The sequence below is a fragment of the Stylophora pistillata genome, chromosome 1 (genome assembly GCF_964205215.1).
Source record: "Stylophora pistillata chromosome 1, jaStyPist1.2, whole genome shotgun sequence".
NCBI classification, from domain to species: Eukaryota; Metazoa; Cnidaria; class Anthozoa; order Scleractinia; family Pocilloporidae; genus Stylophora; species Stylophora pistillata.
The window spans coordinates 56,825,951-56,846,042 of NC_142519.1; the positions used below are offsets into that span (position 1 = coordinate 56,825,951).

At 38.0% G+C, this 20,092-nt stretch overlaps 2 protein-coding genes across 3 annotated transcripts; one reads left to right on the forward strand and one right to left on the reverse strand.

Moving 5' to 3' along the window:
* Positions 1-49: 49 nt before the first annotated feature.
* Positions 50-14,631, forward strand: LOC111342884 (uncharacterized). Of its 2 annotated transcripts, none has more exons than XM_022950013.2 (19): positions 50-204; positions 2,895-2,986; positions 4,754-4,828; positions 5,136-5,181; positions 5,331-5,492; positions 5,828-5,856; positions 6,208-6,291; positions 6,852-6,920; positions 7,752-7,966; positions 8,554-8,584; positions 9,146-9,353; positions 9,805-9,895; positions 10,191-10,332; positions 10,930-11,034; positions 11,347-11,437; positions 12,677-12,746; positions 13,411-13,621; positions 13,763-13,878; positions 14,251-14,631. In XM_022950013.2, the coding sequence occupies exons 1-19, from the start codon at positions 156-158 to the stop codon at positions 14,444-14,446; spliced, it is 2,082 nt and encodes a 693-aa protein (XP_022805748.2). In that variant the 5' UTR covers positions 50-155; the 3' UTR covers positions 14,447-14,631. The 2 variants fall into 2 exon arrangements, with proteins under 2 accessions (XP_022805748.2, XP_088581118.1); XM_088724992.1 differs by having other exon boundaries at positions 7,755-7,966.
* A 1,879-nt stretch (positions 14,632-16,510) lies between these two features.
* On the reverse strand, positions 16,511-18,554 carry LOC148743246 (uncharacterized). Its single transcript, XM_088750502.1, has 2 exons — positions 18,046-18,554; positions 16,511-17,940 (listed from the first exon to the last, which is right to left on the reverse strand). The coding sequence occupies exons 1-2, from the start codon at positions 18,476-18,478 to the stop codon at positions 17,066-17,068; spliced, it is 1,308 nt and encodes a 435-aa protein (XP_088606628.1). The 5' UTR covers positions 18,479-18,554; the 3' UTR covers positions 16,511-17,065.
* Positions 18,555-20,092: the final 1,538 nt, after the last annotated feature.

Genomic DNA, 20,092 nt, shown 5'->3' on the forward strand with positions numbered 1-20,092 from the left:
CCGCTGGTGCAAAAAACACGTGATCCCAAGTCACGAGACTTTAAATTTCCCAGAATTCTCCATTCGCGCCAAAAAAATTACACGTGAAAGTATGAAATATGGCGGATATACTTGCAGCAAAACTTTAAACAAAGTTGTGCTTTAAGACGTCAAACATGGGCCTTTCGAAGAGCGAGGCGTACTCAGTCTTGGAACTCCCTCTAGGTTTGTACCCTCTTCTTTGAATCGTCCTTTCGAAGTCTCCAAATTCGGTTCTAGGGAAGAACGTATCATCTAAATTGGAAAATAGGTCAAGTACGTGGCTGTCTTGCGAAAAACATCTCGTAAATTATTTGCAAGAAAAGGAACATCAAAACTAGTTTTTGTATTGAAGATTTATTTTATATTTTTTTTGTTTCTTGTCGAGGTGTTAGATGGGGAAGTTCTTGCTGAAAGCTAAATATAGATACACTATTTCGAGCAGCGTTCGAACTGCTGAAATTGCGTGACGGAATATGCACTATTTTCCGGTATATATATTCCGCTTTATATATTGGTTATTGTGCTCGCATCGTATTATTTCCCCTTATTAATCACATGTAAAGAGCTACTTCATAGTAAAGAGGAATTGAACGTTCATTAAGAGACGTAGTATTATTACTTTCCGAGTTTAGATATGATAGCGATGAAAACAAAATAGTTATTTTTATATCAGGAAGTTCAAGAATGCTCTCAATATAATATGAAGGACAAAGTCTTGCCTTGAATTGTTTGTTTGAACTTTAACCGCAACAATACCAAGACAGCAATCCCAGATTCAAGAAAACAAAAGATAAAACCACAAAAGAGTTGTCAAAGTACATTACACTTAAGCTTTGCACCTTGCACCCTGGACTTGCTGCCAGAGGGTACAGTTCTTGTCTTTCTAGTTGTTTAAGCGGAAAGAGTACCATATAACCCCATACATTAATTATGCATTCCACTCCTTTGTCTTTCACGACCAAACTTTAAAAACAAAGTCTACTAGTCAGAATGCATAATTAATGTATGGGGTTATATGGTACTCTTGCCGTTTAAGCTTCCTGAACAGAAACCTGAACCATTGTAGAACATGACAACTTTATTATTAACCAGTTACACCCTAACATCAGTATGCATATTCTCCATACTGTTTCCTGTACATTTCCTAAGGTGCTGACGAGGAGAATTTGTTTGAACTTCCTTAGTTTGATGATCTTCACCTTTAGTATTGTGATTGAACTCATAATTAGGGGTGATGTTGTAAGGTGGATTTAGATGCTAATCACTCTTGGGGGTCAGATTGTAAGCCACTTTCTTGAAGCCCAGTGTAAAGCTGGTGAAGTGAGATTTGCCTGTGCTTTATTCTTGTGACCTTTGTAATTCAGGGGTGATATGGTAAAGAGGAGTTAGATGCCAGTCAATCTTATCTGTCAGGTTAAAACCACTTTCTTGAAGCCCAGTATAAAGCTGCCTAAGTTATAATAACTGGTGAAACAATCGCTAAGTATTATTTTTAATTGTAATTTATTTTTTGTCTGAACTAGAATTTCACTGTTGAACAATGCTATGTTGACTTTTAGAAAATTACCTTGTGGTACCTCCAATACTATTTACAAGAATAAAAAGCATGTACTTAATTTATTACGCACTTCTCTTTTGTAGTAATCAATCAATGTACATGTATTTAGTGTGGTCAGTGTGCTAATATGCCAAAAAGCTAGTTTGCAAGTCATGTATGCTGTGAAAACAAACAAAAAAAAAAAAGAAATAGAAAAAAATAAAAGCCTTTAAGGTGTGTAAATTTTACATAACGTTATAAACTAATATTACAATACAAAAGTTCAATGTCTGAAAATTATGAAAATTATTACAACAGTAAAAATTGATTAAGAGTAGACCCATGTGGCACTCAGAGTCCCATGATATTTAATGTTTTAAAGTTGTTTTTAAAAGTAGTGTATGTTTGAATCTTCCAAGACTTGTTTGATGTAGTATTCCACAATTTCAATGTAGGGCCCTAACAATATGACTTCTAAGTCTCGATGTTATTTCATATCGTGGTCTGAATGAATGAATGAATGAAAAACTTTATTCAAGTGTCTATGTTTTTAGCTATAAGCTAATGGGGGACACTAAAAAAAATTTAAAAGTCAAATACATTTACATATGTAGATGATAGTTATTTACAGTAGATAATTAAAAAGATTATAAAGTTATTTAGTTAAGTTTTAAATTTCAACGAGAGTGGAAAGGTCGACTTTTCTTATGTTCTTCATGAACGAATTTAGAGTTTCTATCGTTCTTAACAATGTTAATTTCTATCGTTCTTAACGTCTGTTAACAGTGTTTTCTCTGTTTCCCTAACCTGTTTTGCTTGATAGTATGGAAGGACTGTAATGAAACATCACAAATTAGGCATTACTGTTAGGGACATAGTAAATGCAAAAGGAAACCATCAATAGTAGACCTATTTGTTGACATTTTAGAGTGGATAAATGTTTGAATCAGTAAGCTGACTTTCTTTCAAAATAGATGTAACATTTTTTTTGCTCATCTTGTTTAAAAAAAAAATAAAATGAGGTCAAAATCTTTAAAGTAGGGTGGGAGCCTATAATTATTGTTAGTATGTTTCAGTTGGTTTCTGTAGATGAGATGGATTTTTTTTTCTTTTCCTATGAATGAGCTGACTTTAACTCAATTTTTTGATTAAGGAAAAACTTTCTGGAGAAAGAGGAACAAATAGTTTTAGGTGAATTTTGTGGGGTTGTATGAAGTGAATTTACTCCCTAGCTCCCTCTTATCAATGATGTCACCAGAGAAAATCCATGTGGGTTTATTCACCTATTCATTGCAGCAGTTCTTTAAATAACATTTGATCTGTTTTCTTTTTCAAGGGGCAAGTTATGAAGATATAAGATCCAGTTACAAACGTCTAGCTTTAAAGTGGCATCCTGATAAACACAACAACAGTCAGGAGGCAACAAAGGTAAACAGCAATGTAAAGGTTATTCTTTACAGTACTGCATTTAAACCTAATTTATCAGAAAAAAAGTTTTTCCACAGCAAAAAAGTGTCATATTGTCGTATTTTTAGAATTTTCAAACTAACACTGTGCAATTTTCTGGCCGTAAAGTCAAGTAAACAACAATATAACCACGATGAATTCCACTGCGTGCGCTTTGTACATGTAAGAAATTTGCATGTTTTTTGCTTATAACAGCAAATCAAGAACTGATTTAAATAAAGCTTTTGTCCTGAAATATTTCTTGCTCACTTTCCTCTTGCTTCTCATTGAAAAATTCCATGTAACATGAGATCTCTTCACACGCGCCCAAATTTGCATATTCACTTTGAAATCTGATCCACGTGCCTGTTTGCACACTTGCGAAAATATTTAGCGATTTCCTCTTGATTTTAGAGTAAAAACTTAATATGCACCTATAATTTTTCATTGAAAATAAGTTATTTAATCAAAGCTTTAAGTGTCACTTTTTTTGTTGCGTTTTTAAGGTGTGCAAACTAGGACGTGCATGACAAACAGTGGAATCTGTGTATAATAAACACCGCGATTTTGATGGTTACTTTTGTAGAAAAAAGTGCATATTATACACCGATAATATGGTAACTAGTGCTGTAAGTGACTTGATGCTCCATTTAGATCTTGAGTATTCCTTGGCAGTGCTCTCCCTTATTTTAAGCTTGGCAGGCAAAAGAAATTTTCAAACCAATTTGATTTTACCAGTTACTTTTTGAAAAGGAGGACACTGTTCCTAGGATGGATGAATTATTGTTAGGTGTGTTGATGATAAGTATTTTGCACTCTTAAGTAGTGCATAGTTTGCATACATCACTGATGGCAGGGAAACTTCTTTGTCAAGTCAGACTTGTAAATAATGTCTTTGACATACCACACATTACCCTTGACTGCCCTATTCACTCTGACAAAGAGCTGACACTTAAATGTCAGCTTTCGAAACTCTTTAAGTTGGCCAATTTCCAATATCAACTCTGTTGTTAAAACCAAACAGTCTTTCAAATACATGTCATATCATGATCCTTCTGATGAAAATTGAAAATAATGAGATCATGTGGAGTGGGTGCATGTCAGCAAATTGTAATCATGAAAAACTTTATTTCTGATAATCTTGTTAACTTTGGTGTCATACAGTATCATAATTCTGGAAGGAGGTTGTCAACATTTGTTGATCTTGAGCAATTTAGCCAGGCTATTTATTCGCTCCGATGAAGGGCTAACGCTCGAAACGTCAGCTTTTGTAATCGTTTCGGTGGCCAATTTACCACTTCAACTTTGTCAATATATCCAAATTATTTCGTTACTCCCGCCGATGCAGCCCCGAACAGTTTCTTTCGAAACTATCAGCCTTTATTTATTTATTTTATCCTTGACCAGTTTTTATTTTGTCATCCGTCACTTTCTTCCCGTGTGTGTTTATTCTATCCTTGACCATTATTGTCTATTTTGTCATTCGTCATTTTCTACCCTTCTTGTGTGTCTGACTTCTTACCAAAGCAATATTTTGTGTTTTCCCTTACATTTTACCAGGGATGTTGTGTCATGTGATTAAAAATGATCCAGCTAATTGTGATACACTTGTAGTTTCCTTACCAAGGAGTTCATTTCATAAGATGCAAAAAATGAAATGAATTTTGGCCAGGCTTTGAGAGGTGTGTATGTGTAGTTTACAACACAAGGGGAGGTACTGTATGCTCAATAAGCTTTTTTCATCTTCAGAAATTCCAGGAAGTGTCCTCTGCGTATAAGCGACTGACCAGCGATGATGAGGATGATGAAATCAACTTGAGTCCTGTAAGCAATATTTCAATAAATTTTAATTTCCTTTACTTAATTCAAAGTCTTACAGCTATCTGTAAACTGTCCCTATAATTTAAATACTGTTTTATAGAATTTTAATATTTTTGTATTTTAATGTACATTAGGGTTCTGTCCTGGTGTACCAGTTCACAAGGGAATTACCATTGTTCTTTCTTTGTTTAGGAGTCAATGGTTAGCTGTTGTGTATTGTTTGGTCTTTTGTATCGGCTCTTGTGAACTGGTACACAAGCACAGAACCCACATTAGAGCCATCTGATTTGTCATTTTCTTCCAATTGCAGGCAGATATGTTTGATCTCTTTGCTCACATTTTCTTTCAACGAAATGGTAAGTGTATAGAATGATTTTGTGGGAAACTAAATGAAACTTCTTTCTTTCTCTTTTTAATGAAATTCATTTGTGAAGACTATCACAGACAGATTTTCACCAAACTTTTAGCAACAAAAGTTTTAATGTACCTCAACTATTTTTTTAAGGGATGTTTGGTGGCTACTCGGGAATGTATGACTCTGACAACAGTTGCTACAGTGATGACGACGAAGATGAAGATGATGATGAGGAGTTGGATGATGAGATTCTTCAAAGAATAGCACAGAGTTTTAGGAAAAAATATGATTCAAAAAAACCCACTGAAAAAGGTATTTGGAATTCTTCCTTCCCTCCCACTCGTAGTATATAACTGTACCGATATCTATGGTTGTGTGTTGGAAGAATGGTGAAGTTTGATATTATTTTCTTTGTTTCGGTAACAGACAAACTGTTGACTATTGGCCAGTTGTTCACTGCTTTTTTTCCAGCCTTGTTGTTGAGATTGTGTTTGGTAACCTGGGCTAGTCTGTACTCTCGTATTAGGCATTAAAATTTTTGTATGAAAAAAGGAAGTGAGGGGAAGATGTTAGAAGGAAAACCAAACAGCCTATCCAGGCCCCTATCAAGGGGCTCAGAATTAACTGTAAATACTTTGCTTTCTCAGGTCGTCCTGCACACAACCTATCAGAGGCAGTGAGTTGTTTTAATTGTTTGTTATTTTCTGTTAATTTAAAGCTGAGATACTTAGATCAGTCATGTTTAAGATACATATTTTAAGAATTTTGGTTGAATTGGCAATAAGTGAGTGGTGAATTTCGATATAGATCAGGGAGTGTTTCATTTGTGAAGGGGTGTAGTGCCTGACATCTCTGTCAATTATAAATTAACTTCAGATTTGTTGAAGGTGGAAAAAGTATTGTTAACTTTTGTCTTGCTAAGAAGTATGGCCATTTCAGAATTTTCTTGAAAACTGAAATCATTGTTATAATAGCTTTTGAAATACAACCAGTCACTGATGAAATATGATGTTTGGTTTTATTGCAGGAAGCCATGAAAAATGCAAAAGAGCTTATAGAAGAGGAAGAGAGAGATAGGAGAAAAGCAGAAAAACGGAGAGCTAAAAAGAAGGTTTGTTTGTCATGTAGGGAATTAACTAACACCCAGCACAAACTCTTGTGTGATAAGATTTTTTACTGATTTAATTGATCTTCTTAATTTTTTTTTTCTTAAGACTCACAAGTGTACTTAACTGAGAAAAATTCTGCCCTGTAACTTGAGGAATTAACCTTTTGCACTCTTACATCAGTATGCATGTTCTCCATACTATTCTTTTTACATTTCCTGAGGTGTTGATAACAATAATTTGTTTAACAATCAAGAGCTTCTTTAGTTGGTGATCATCTCCTTTATTCTCGTGATTTTAACGTTTGACTCAGAGGAGAAATAAGATGCTATTCGCTCTGATTGTTAATTCTCCCCTCTAGCTGCTAGACATTTCCTTTTAAATTAGTTTTGAGAATTTGGTGTCAGATTCTACCTGATAAGTTTGAGTACTCTCGTTACCTGTTTGCTGGATAATGTATGGGGATTATTGGAAGAAGTTTTGTGTCAATCACTTCGGGGAGTTAATGAGTTAAGAGGTATGAAGCAAAACTACCAAACTAACAGTGTTCACCTTTTTGTGACAGAGGAACAAGGAAAGAAAGAAGGAAAAAGAAAGGGAGAAGAAAGAAAAGGATGAAAAAGAAAATATACAGGTACAAACTATGGAATAGCTTTTGATAGAATCTCATGATGTAGTGTAGCTCTCAAATGCAATGCAAAACATCATGGACCGGTTTTAATGCAATATTTTGAAGGTGACTCATTTCCTGTGCCTCTTGGTTTTAAGGTTATAAGGTGCTTTCTTAGATCACACTGTGATTGCATTTTTTTCTTGACCATATGCTATTTTGTCTTCTAACTATTAATCAAATGTTCATAAAAGCGTTGCTTATATACAATTCCTAATTCATCTTTTTGTGTTGAACAACTCTTACTGCAAACTGGCGAGGTAAATTCCACCTCTAGCCACAGACACTGAGGTGAATAGTTGTTTTAGTACACACAGTGAAACGTTGACTTAACAAAGTGCGAAGGGACTGGGGGGGAATGGGCTCATTGTATTGAGAGTTTGTCATATCGTGGTTCTGTGGTTTACATTTTGCTGTAACTTTAGCTGAGCTGAAACTGAATATCATTCGTTGTACGGAGGACTGTTATTTAGAGGTTCATCAAATCAAGGTTCCCCTGTACTAAAACAGTGAGATGATATAGCACAAGAACATGATTTTAACTCATTTGCTTCTACAATGATTATAATGTATTTGAGCATAAATCTCAGGTTGCTCTGAGGTGAATAGCAGTGGTTATTCAGAGTTTGAGTGGCCAATCAGAGCGCACCTTCATTTCTATCCTTTGTTTATATATTTTGTTTGCATATTGATGATAAGGTTTTCTCTCTATGGAGTTACCCTGTAATCCACAAATTCAAACTTCACCAGTGTAGATAGAATCTTAAGCCATGATCTTTTCTTTTTTGTTTCTAGCAGCAAAAGAATAATAAAAAAGTAACTATACCAGCTAGTACTAAAGCACCACCAAAAGAACCCAGTAAAAAAAGAAATACCATGGCGACTTCTTCAACTCCAACTAAAACTGTAAATAACAATACAAAATTATCCAGCGGTCTAAAAGAACAATCTGTGAATAATAATACAAATTTACAACAATCAGCAAAAATGGCACCGAGTTCACCTAAAAGGTAAGTTCTTCATCTTCAATATTTATTATCATGATTTGAAACTAAATTCTTTCAATGTTTACATTAAATCTTTACCTTTTTGGTGTATGTGATCTACTTGGTTGTTTATGATAAAACTAAACCCTATGAAAACAAAATCCATAGGATTTTCTCTTAGGCAAATCCTCTTGCATTAGATAACACAGTATCATTTTCAGAATAGAGGATCAGTTAGTGGTCATGTAGGAAAACTTTTCTTAAGAGCTGTGGCTGAAAACCCAAACATTGTGGTGATTTAAGGGTTTTGCAATGGCTGCTCATCTGAGCATATAATCTCGTTCTTGCTTTTCTACTATGAGTGTTTCCTAACCCTTCAAATTGCAGAAATCTGCAGTTTTCATTGCAATTCAGAAGGGTAACAAGAAGCTTTTCAGCATTTCCTTACATTTCCTCCAACTTTAAATTTGCAAATAACTGCACCCTTTTAGCAGGCCCCCTTAACTTTATCATGCATCAGCAGATACAGTTTTTCTGGCCTTAGTTAGAAGTACTTATATTGGTTCCACAACCAGTGAAACGTATGATGGTATTTTACCATTTTTATCTAGGCATGATGAGGAAGATTTATCAGGCAATGAGGTTAGGCTTAATGTAATTATATTTTATTGTTTGGTTGGAGTAACATTCAAATCGTTTTTACAACTCTGTGGTGCATTTTTCATACAATCTTCAGTGGTAGGGAGAGTTTTGTTTTCAGGGTTGAATATTTTGTTTTATTGTTTGAACCATTACTTGTTTAGGTTTTGGTGGAAATTTTCTAGCCTGCAGTTGTGGGTATGGCATTGGAGATGCAAGCTATTTTTAAAATGTTCCTATGTCTTGTGCCCTAAAAAAAAACACTTACTTGCCCCTACTCTTCTGACAATCCCTGTTAAATCAGATTGTCTTTCACACAAAGAAAATATTGACTTTTCTCTTTTTGGTTATGCTTATTAAGTAGATGAACAGAGTTTTAAAATGATTTATCTGTGTCCAATGGTTAAGGAGAGATTTTGTATGACTTGATGCTAATACAATCATTTTGTCTGTGCACTGATTTTGTCGTTTAGCAGCCACAACCACTACGATTTATTTTAGCCTGGGGTGAGCTCTGTACAAAATGATAAAATTGTATAAGTTACTGTCATTCGTTTCTCCCAGGAGCCCACATGGGATACAAACAGTGCTTTCTTTGCGAGAGCAGCAGGGCGTAATCCAGTGCCCCCTCCTGCAACAAGTGCTGCAACGGTTAAAAATAGCACAACTTCAACTGTCAGTCAGAGTTCACAGAATGCAAAAATCAGTCCCACTCAGCAACCTGCAACCGAACAGATAGATCCTGTGGTGTTACGCAGCAGACAAGTCGCAGGTTGGTTGGACTGTGGCACTATTTCAATGAGAGCACAACGTTGAAACAAAATTTTAGGTTTTGCGTAAGATCTTGAGGATAAAGCCTAGTGTGCGAGCTGCACAACAGATACGCGACAACCTCAATGGAGATGTGATTTGGGAAAACATACGTCCTGTTTAGTGGAATTCTCGTTTAAATTATGATAGTGACTGTGAGTGTATCGGAAGAGTTTTGGAAACTAAACACAAGTAGTGTTTCCAGTATTCCAATTTCCAAAATCTATCTTTAAACCTTTTTTTTATCCCTCCTTAGAAGAGACTGTTCGTGTCTCAAAATTGAGTTTGAACACATGATCAAGATTCCACTGTGTTATTTGCAGAAGGGAAATGAGCAATTTTTCTGTCTTCACTCATTTGTGAAAAACTAGATAACATAAAAGTAACACGTTTTTATACACTGTTATCCTCAGTTAAAGGAAACGAAATGGCAAACGTTGGAAACTATCAGGCTGCTGTCGATCTCTTCACACAAGCTATTAACTTGGACGCAAAAGACTTCAGGTTTTTTTTTTTTTTTTTTTTTTCCATTTTCATTTTCTGTTTTTAAATTGAACCGCATATGACTCTTTTCACAATGCGGAGAAGTGGAAAATAGAAAAGAACTCCTGGGTTATTTAAAGATTTTTCCTCATGGGAAATGTGGGGTGAAATGAGTGAAGTTATACGTTCGTTGTTAAACTACAAACAACAGTCTGCGGCTCTATTTTTCAAGGGGGAATTTTAGATTTTTCCATTGCTCTACACCGATGACAAAACTATGAACACCTCATTTCTTAATTTTGTTATCTTTTTGCAGATTTTTTGGCAACCGTTCCTACTGTTATGACCGCATGGGACAATACGAAAAAGCTCTCCAGGATGCTGACGTGGCCATATCGCTAGCACCTGATTGGCCAAAAGGATACTTTCGACGGGGCAGAGCACTGGCTGGATTAAAGGTGGTTACTAGAGCAATTGTCATATGAGTGTTGAATGTAATCTCGGATGGCTGTGTGTTTGCCTTGCTGCGCTGAGTTAATGGTTCAGAAAACATGCGCCGCTTCCTAAACCAATCACATCCAAATTTCAAACTAGTGGCGACTTAATTACCCGCGTTTTCCTGCGCTTTGTGGTAAGTCCAGAAAACTCGCGGCGCTTCGTCAACCAATCAGATTCAAATTTCAAACTAATGACGACTTAGTCACTCGTGTTTTCCCGCGCTTTGTGGTAACACCTGAAAACTCGCGCCGCTCAAAACTAACGGCGACGTAGTCATTCACGTTTTCCCGCGCTTTGTGGCAAGTCCAGAAAACTCGCGCCTCTTCTTCGACCAATCAGGTTCAATTTTAAAACTGCGTTTTCCCGCACTTCAATCAGCTTCCTTGTTTTTACTTTTACTAACAATCGTTGTCCCGCCAAAAATTCCTGGCAACAAAATGATATTTTGGTAATTTGCGATTTAATTAAGCACCGTGAATCAGAACCAAATGGAATTGCACATTGCTGCAAGTGCTTGAGTTTATTTTTCGGTAACAATCAGTATCTTTCCTTTTCAGTTATATTCTGACGCAGAGAGCAGTTTTGCTCAAGTTTTAAAACTGGATAAACATTGTGAAGATGCCATGTTTGAACTGGCTAGGGTTCGAGTGCAGCAGCTAGAGGTACGGTATTGTCAAGCGGAGGTCTTGAGAGGGGGGGGGGGAGGGGTTTGGGTGTTAACGTCTTTCTGGCATTATGAACATGGCAGGTTTTTTATTTTACCTCAGATTATCACTTAATTCTCATCCCGTACCCCATCCCTTGATTATCTTAACGATCTTCATCGTAAAAGAGGTCACTTAATTACATTTTTTGACGGGGGGGGGGGGGGTGTGTTGCTATCATGTCCTACTAGTGGTTGTCGTACATAATTCTCTTTTGAGCCTTTTTTTTTTTTTTTTTTTTTTTTTTTTTCATATTTTTCTTCTTATCAGGAGATGGGATTTCCACAGAACCAAAGTGAAGCAGCCATCCAGGCTTATGGCACAGTTCAAGCTGCCTTGGAAGCACTGCTTGCCGGGAAAGGTGAGGGGAAAAACGAGAAGAAATACTAACGAGACTGTGTCACGCTTTGCCCATCTTGTAAAATGAAGTCAAACCCCTTCAAGTTCGTTCGCAATCGGTTTCGATCTTGTCCATCCCTTGGCCATCCTCGTTCCTTCGAAATTTATTAGTGCCTTCCTTGCCTTGTACTTTCTTAGCAATTGAATGTTTTGTGATCCTGTTCAAAGCGAAGGTAGTTTTTAATGTCGAAGGAAAAAAAAAGTCGATCCCTCCTGGCCTAGCGCTTTTCGAGTGATCACACCGGCCAATTGGAGGAAGAAAAATGCCTCTAAGGGCCAATGAGAACTCAGTAAAAACAACCAAAGTGTTTTAGAACATAGCTAGCAGAGCCGCGCAATCAAATTCAACATACGTAAGCATGCTCAAAATCCCGATAGTGCACGCTGATAGCGTCAGCAAATCGCTTTGCCAGAAATTTTTTTTCGCGCGAGCGCCCGTTGTTAGCGCGGGGAAAAATAACATATTTCGTGACAATAATGGATACAAACAGACTCGGCCCACTTGTCCCAAAACGAAGACAATTTTCCGACCTTTCCCCTCGGGCTAGAGTTCTTAAATGAGGAAGAAAAAGAGAAAAGCAACGGAAAAGGAGACTCGGCATCAGCACCGTTACGATTGGCTTCAATTGATATTGTCCGTTTTTCGCGTCGGATTTGATGCACAATTCCACCGGCTATGTTCTAAAACGATTGGTTCATGCTTTTAGCTGTGCGCTATCGAGTTATGGAGCACGTGGGGAGTTTGGAGAGCACTCAAGAAGCTAGAGTTGCCCTCGGCTATTGCCTCGGGAAACTCTTAAGCTACTTTCGTGCTCTCCAAACTTCCCGCGTGCTCCATAACTCGATTGTGCCCAGCGAAAAGCATGAACCAATTGTTAATTAAGCGCGGGAAAACGCGGTCGACCAAGTCGTGATTGGTTTTAGTTTTGCATCTGATTGGTTAAGGGAGTGGTGCAAGTTTTCTGGGCCAATCACCGAGCGATAGAAAGCGAAACCAGTACAATCTGGCAGTACTATCGACACTTGACAGAAAATTGCTGCATGCGGAGTATTGGGAATGAATGATCCATAGACAAGAGCTGACATTTCTCTCTGAAGGCCTTTCCAATCATTTGCTTGCATTATTTTACTTTATTCTCTGCATGTATATGGTCTCTAAACAGAGGTGTAGTAATACAATCCTTTCGTGCCGTTTATGTAGTGAGTTGCCCAGTTTCAACTGAGATATACGTCTCTGATGGAGAGGATGATACACAAAAACAACAAATGAGGTAACTGATTTTAGAACGATGAAGGTGTGGTTGAAAAGGTATCTACTTTATACAGCGGCTGTTTCTGTTTCTATACAAACTGTTTCTTTATGTTCGCACTTTTAATGGCATTTGTTTATGATATCCTTCGAGAAGAACATATCGGCTCTGCGCTTTTGAAAGTTCGAAACTAAAATGTAAAACTAGTAAAACTGACTTTTGTTATAGCTTTTTACCGATAAATTACTAAGAGTTGGTTTCGGTAATTACACGCTTTGATTTCTTACTAAAAGAAATACGTAGCCGATAACTGAGTAAAATTAAGACCTATCTCTTAGGGCATTTCGGTAAATCTTTTTGCCGTAAGGAAATGTTGTAGCGTCACAGAGCAGGCCTGTTTAGTCAAGGTGGTTGGTTAGGCCGAGGTCTTGACCATCATACAGTCATCCAACGGATATTAACCGTTAACTCCCAGATGTGATCAACATGTAACTTCTCCCCATAATTTCCATACTTTATCCAGCAAATTGGTAATGAGATTTCTGGAAGGTATCAGGTACAAGTTTTCTTGATCCAACTCCAAATTCTCATAACTAATTTACAGCAAAATGTGTAGCAGCTAGATGGGAGAATTAACAATCAGATCTTGGAGTTCAGAGGCTAATTATCTTCTGTTTCTACGCAGAATGGTGGAGAATGGCAGCGTGGATGACGGGCCAGGTCGTTCCTTGTGGGTTGGAAACGTCAATCCTGAGGAAGTCAGCGAAAGGCACTTGGTACAGCTGTTCAGCAGGTGTGGTCGGGTGGACAACGTGCGAATACTCCCTAAAAGATTCTGTGCTTTCGTCAATTACGATCAGGCTGATTCTGCAGCAGTAGCACTCGAAAAATTACAGGTACGTAAGTTTATTTTCTAGTAGAGCCCCTCGAAACCTATAGCAAAGAAGCATGATGCAGCCAGAAGGGGGAGGGGAGGGGGGAGGAGGAAGAAATTTTCATCTGATCTTTTGTATTTAAAGTATGATTTGATTTTGCAGGGCTATGAGATGGGAGGCGAGCAGTTATTATTGAGATATCCCAACAACACAGGCTCCCCAGGAAGCCAGCCACTGGCCGCTGCTTCATTTCTTGGTAAAAAGAAACAGCTAGAAGGGTGAGCTATCTCTCGTGGGTTTATTTGTTTATCTGATCAAAGGGAATGACTGTTGTATTTCTCTCAGTCTAATATATGTTTTGTTTTTGTTTTGGTTTTTTTTTAGTATTTTGTATTGATCCTCGAGTCATTGTGTTTGTTTGTTTGATAATTTCCATCGTTGTTCGTTTGTTATTTTCCAAGGTTGTTTGTTTGTTAGTCTGTCAGTCTGTCTGTCTTGTCTGTCTGTCTGTCTAACTGAATGTTGAATTCCGCTCCTCAGAGTCCACGATTTAGGTGGTCAGTTAATTTTGTTGGCATGGACTACACGGATTCAAAATTTCTCTCAACACGGACTAATTTCGCTTGCCCTTTTGATGCTTTTTGTTCCAGTGACTTGAAACAATCGATGAACAAGTTGTCGGGCCCAGTGAACGGAGACGAGTGTTATTTCTGGCGTACGACCGGCTGCTATTTTGCTGACAAGTGCCGATTTAGACATGTTCCCGAGAGTAAAGGGGTCGATCTAAAGAGGGTGGAGGCCAAGTATGGGGGAAAACTCCGAGTGACCACTCCGCCGACCGAATGAAAAAATAATAACAATAACATTAATAATGACTCATAATAATTAAAAAAGTATTGATAACCAATGACAGCTTGGCTGTCAAGATATGAGCCGGGTTGACTCCACACAAAAAAGATAATATTGAACTTTGCAGTTGTCAAATCTTGATTGTTAAATAAACGTTTACAAGTCTTTGTTAGCACTGTTTATATGTGCTGTGAGTCTCGTAACTTAATTTGAGTGTCCATGATGGTTTTATCACCGCAAACTACAATTTTAGAGCCCTAAGTAACTCCGAAGTGATTGAGGGAATGGTGACCTGTAAGTAACAAAGAATTGAAAGTGTAACAATTAACTGAGGAAAGACTTAAGAGAGTCAAGATCAACGACTCGTTTGGAGTCTACGATGGCTCTTACTCGACCTTTCTCTTCTCGGTAACGTATTCATGTAATAAGTTGTCTGAAAATAGACGACTTTTTTTTTTAAAGAGGACTAGAAAATAGTTAGAATTTTTCATCATTTGTCATCCATCCCCTAGGACTTCGTGAGGAGGCCGTTCCCTTTTTATTGCCGATTTCCTCTGACATTTCTAATGATTTCTTTACGTAGTCTTCAGCCTTGACATATTCTCCTTGCGAACGCAAAACGCAGCTTAAGTCTCTATAATATTGAACTTCTCTTTTTTTATCGCCAACTTGTTTTCCGATGAAAGGGGCCTTCTTGTAACATTCTTAAGACTTGCCGTATTGACCCGCCGAGTGAAACAACAATGCAAGGTTTGAGTAGCTCGTTGCTTCAATCTCCTTTCTTGTCGCCTATTTCTTTACTTATGGCGTGGGCGTGTTCAAGATATTCTTTAGCCTCGATATGTTTACCAAAACATCGATATAAATTTCCGAGGCCTGCACAATTCTTTGCTTCCCCTTGACGGTCGCCGATTTCTTTTCTAACCACAAGAGCTTTATTGAAATATTCTTGAGCGTTGGTAGACTCACCAAGATCCCCATAAAACTTTGTGAAGTATTCGTAGGATGATTCTATTTTGATTTTAAAAGCTTCGTGATAGCACTCCTTGGCCATCAAGTCTTCACCAAGAGACTGAAACACAGACCCTAAACTATCGAAAGTAATTCCTTCTTTTTTGTTGCCAATTTTTTTGTTCATTAGTAGTGATTTCTCGAGATACTCTTTCGCCCTGTCATATTCTACAAGTTGTTGGTGAAGAATCCCAAGATTCCTATAGCAAGTGGCTTTTTCGTGTTTAGTCCAATAATCAGCAAAATACTTAATGCTTTGTTATAGTATTCGAAAGCCTTTGTATATTTAGCAATGGATCGGCAGACAGTCCCCAATTTTAAATAGCTCACTGCTTCTCCACGGTGGTGGCCAATTTCTAATGTTAAGGCCAGTAACTTGTGAAAATAACCTTCCGCCTTGGCAAACTCACCAAGAGACAAATACAGAGACCCGAAGCGCTCGTTCAAGGAAGTTTCGCTAAATCTATCGCCAATTTCTAAAGCGATGTCTATTGACTTCTCATAATAAATTTTAGCCCTATTTGAGTCGCCAAGAGATTCGTGGAGACTTCCTAGGCTTTTGCAATTTAAAACTTCTCTTCGTCTGTCGCCAGAATCGATGCTAATTGCGAGAGCTCTTTCAAAGTAAACTCTAGCCTTGACATGTTTACCAACACTAGCCCACAAATTCCCTAGACTTGCGGTATTTTCGGCTTCTTCTGTCCTGTTTCCAAGTTGAAAGGATATTTCAAGAGCCTTTTCAAATAGTTTCTGGGCTTTCTGACATTTGCCGACAGATTTCTGTAAGTCTCCTTGGTTTCTGTAAGTTAGCGCTACGCCTCGTCGGTCACCGACTTCCAAATTAATGGCGAGCACTTTCTTGAAAAATTCTTCGGCTTTAGTTAATTCCCCAAGTGATTGATACACAATTCCAAATGCTCTGAAATCTTCTTCTTCTTTATCGTTGTAACCGATCTCTTCCCTCAGTGCGAGAGAAGCGTCTAGATATCTTTTACTCTCGACGTATTCGCCTTGAAATTTAAGGTGGTATGATACCTTCAAAAAGGGAAATTTTTTACATTATTTGAAACATTTTTATTAGTCCCTCCAGTGATAACACTCACTGAGAGAAATTGTTTGGCACTGTTGTTGACACCATCTGTTACTATAGCAACAGGACCACGCCCACCAAACCCTCATTTTACAGGCATCACGCCAACAACAATAACTCTATAACAAAAAATCCCATGGCTCTGAAATTTTCAGGATGTCTTATGCATAGATGGATCTGTGCAATGAACCTAAAGCATTTTATACAACATGATTATAACCATGTCAAATAATGAAAAACTTTCACATAAACAAATAATGGGCCCCTTCTGGAAAAAAATTTGCCTGCCATTGAATCATCAATTTACCTTTGTACTTTGTTTTAGGTTTACTGCACAGAAACACCATTCAAGATTTTCTGTGGAAAATTTCATGAAATTATCTTAAATAGTTTTTGAACTGAACATGTTGAGCTACTCGGAGTTCTATCAAAATGCAGTTTGATGGAAAAATGCATTTAAAAGTTGTATTTGGGTTTGAAAACCCTCTGTTCAATCTCTGAGCAAAGGAAGTGTCTTAAAATGCTCCAGCAGCATAAGTAACACCCTCTGCTTGTTGGTTCTTGTCTTCTTTCTTCTTTCTTTGTCCCCTTAGGACCTTTCTCCTCTTTTTCCTTTCCTCGCTGTGTTTGTACTCAGCACCACGAATTCGATCCATGTCAAGGTGCCTACACCCCTCTTCTGTGTATTTTCCTGGGGAAATTTTGAGTGCTTTTAGAAGCAGTAGAACAGTCCTTGCTCCAATATTGAAGTGGCTTATGGCATCAAACAAGCCAAATTCCAGCAAGTCAGCTCCCACGAAAACTTCCTTGGGAATGCGCTCCCACACCATTCCATTTACAGCTTCATTCTGGTTTTGGGTTTTTCCATGGAGGCATTTTTCTAACAAAGAATCTTCACTTAATCTTTGGTATACAGGTTTGACTTTTGCAATCACAGCATCAGGCAAACCAGGAGAATGTTTAAAACTGTTTCTGTCTCGCTTGAAACCACACCAGATCGAGGGTCCAGTTGGACAGTGGGTGTGAAGATCACGCCGTTCACTTGAGGCACAATGGAAGAAACTTGCATGTATTGCCTTTCTCATTCCATTCAAGTCTCCAACATTAGAACGAATAGCAATTCCATAGTAGTTCTGAAGTTTGTCAATCATGGCATCAGTGAGTTTTCCTTTCCCACCGAGAGCAGGAGTTTCTTTCTTTAGTTTTCTGAGTGCTGTGCCAACTCGTTTTTGCACATGTCCTATACATTCTTTCTTAGCAATTTGTATTCCATCTGCAGAGTAAACATCCTTGACTCTATTGTAACTTTTGCTGTCACCATCTGAATACAAGTCAGTATAACGAAGCTTGTGAGTTGCAACAGACCGTCTAAAAATACGATCTGCACCCTCTGATTACATATTGAGTATCTGGCTGAAACCACAATCCAACGATTTATTCTATTGCCTTCTCTTGTTTAGAACTCGGTACTTCTAAATTCTGATGTTTCAATTGCTGTCATTTTTAGATGTCCAAAACTCATGTTTCCAGCCACAACTCTCGCAAAAGACTCGAAGACTCGAAGCACATCCCTTACTTTCTAAGTGGTTTTCCGAAAGCACGATGCTGAATTCTCCACAATCAGCACACCTCATGGCAGAAAATGCCATGCCGAGTAGCTCCATGTCGACAAACCTGAAGCCCGTTAATGTTGCCTCCTCTTCGTAAGGTTCTTCAACTTTGCCAGGTTTTGATTCCATGGCATCGGACTTAAGCAAAAGCTTTTCCGAAGACACAGACTTCTTAGTATGTTGACCGAGGGTGTTCGAGCCATGTGCTTCTTCTTTCGCTTCTTTCGTCCTCTTGGCATTTTCTTTCGAAGGTTTCGTGAATTGATTTCCCGAAAACTTCCTTTTAGGACGCCTTATTGCACGATGCTTCGGAGGCATGGTTGTTAACGTGAAAAAAGAACGAGAAACAGGATAAAAAACTCAAAACGCCACGCCACTAGTATTGTTGTTAATTTCGCAACGACAATTTTTCGTGTTTCGCAGGCTCATCAACTACGATGGGCTAATCGTTGTTATGTACGGGGTAACAGAGAGTCCCTTGTCACGCAACGATCGTTTTCCGGGCGAAAACAACTATTGGGGGATTGTTTCTTCACTGTAAACAAGATAAAAACAAACCTGTTGCCCCTGGCAACCAAAGACCTGGTCTCAAAAATGAGTAAATACTGGACAACAAATAACATTTTCATGAAAAATTAAACTGTGGCGTTAATACCAAGTGAAATACGGACCTTTTCCAGCAATAAAAATTTTTAGGTAAAACTTCGAAATTTTTGCCTTTTTTAAGGTATCATACCACCTTAAGACAGTTTCCAAACACACTACAAGCTACTATCTCTTCTTTTCTATGACCAAGTTGTATCCAGATTTCAAGTGCTTTGTGAAGAAATTCAATAGCCTTAGCATTTTCATGAAGAAAATGAAACACATATCCACGGTTCACGTATTCTGTGGCCTCACCCCTTTTGTCGCCTAATTCAATCCTAATCGCAAGGCTTTCTCCAGATAATGAACAGCCTTGCGATGATCACCTAGACGTTTGAAAACTGTTCCAAGCTCTCCGTAGTCCATTGCTTCCCCGGCTCTATTGCCAACTTCCCTTCTAATCGGAAGTGCTCTCTCCAAATATTTCTTACCTTCCAAGTGTTCACCAAGATAAGAGCACACAGTCCCTAGAGCTCCATAATCTGCTGCTTCTCCTACTCTGTCACCAATTTCCTTCCTAATTTCAAGAGCATTTTCGTAATATTCTTTAGCCTCGAGATATTCTTTATGTGATCTATACAACTTCCCAAGGCCTGCGTAACAAACTGCTTCACCCTTCCGGTCGCCAATTTGTTTCATCAATTCAAGTGCGCATTCATAGAATTCTTTTGACTCGTCATGAAGCTCCAATTTAATATGGCGACAAATCTTTACCAGTTCTTTGTTGAGCTTGGATGCATTTGCATTATCACCTTGTTTAAGGAGAATGACGAGAAATTTAATGACTTGTTGTATCACGCCAGCGTAATCTTTGCCGAGACAGAAGGCTCGTATCTTTTTACTGAAAAAATGCTGTGATAAAATAGCTTGGTAACGGTATTTTCTAATTCTCCTGCTTTGGTTTTGAGGATGACCAGACATTCCTTGCATGTTTCGATGGCTTGAAGGTAACGCGAGGTGTGCAGAAGGTAACAGGCGACAACTGTGCCAATGCAGATTGCAACTGTGACTTCCAAGGAGTTATTCATAGCATAAGGTTCTGTCGAAAGTGGAATATTGAAACAACAAGGCAAATGTTATCAGACATTTCGCTATAATTCACCCTGAAAGTAGTAGTTCCCCCTAAGCCCAACCAGTGGAGCCGCCAAATTAAAACAATCATTCGGGTTTTTTTCTCTTTTTTTGTTTCATTTAGCGCTCAAGAAATAATTAACAATTATTCCATGGGCGCACGTTGGATATGCAATGATAAATAGCCAACGAGCGCGTACTCCTCGTTGGCTCTAT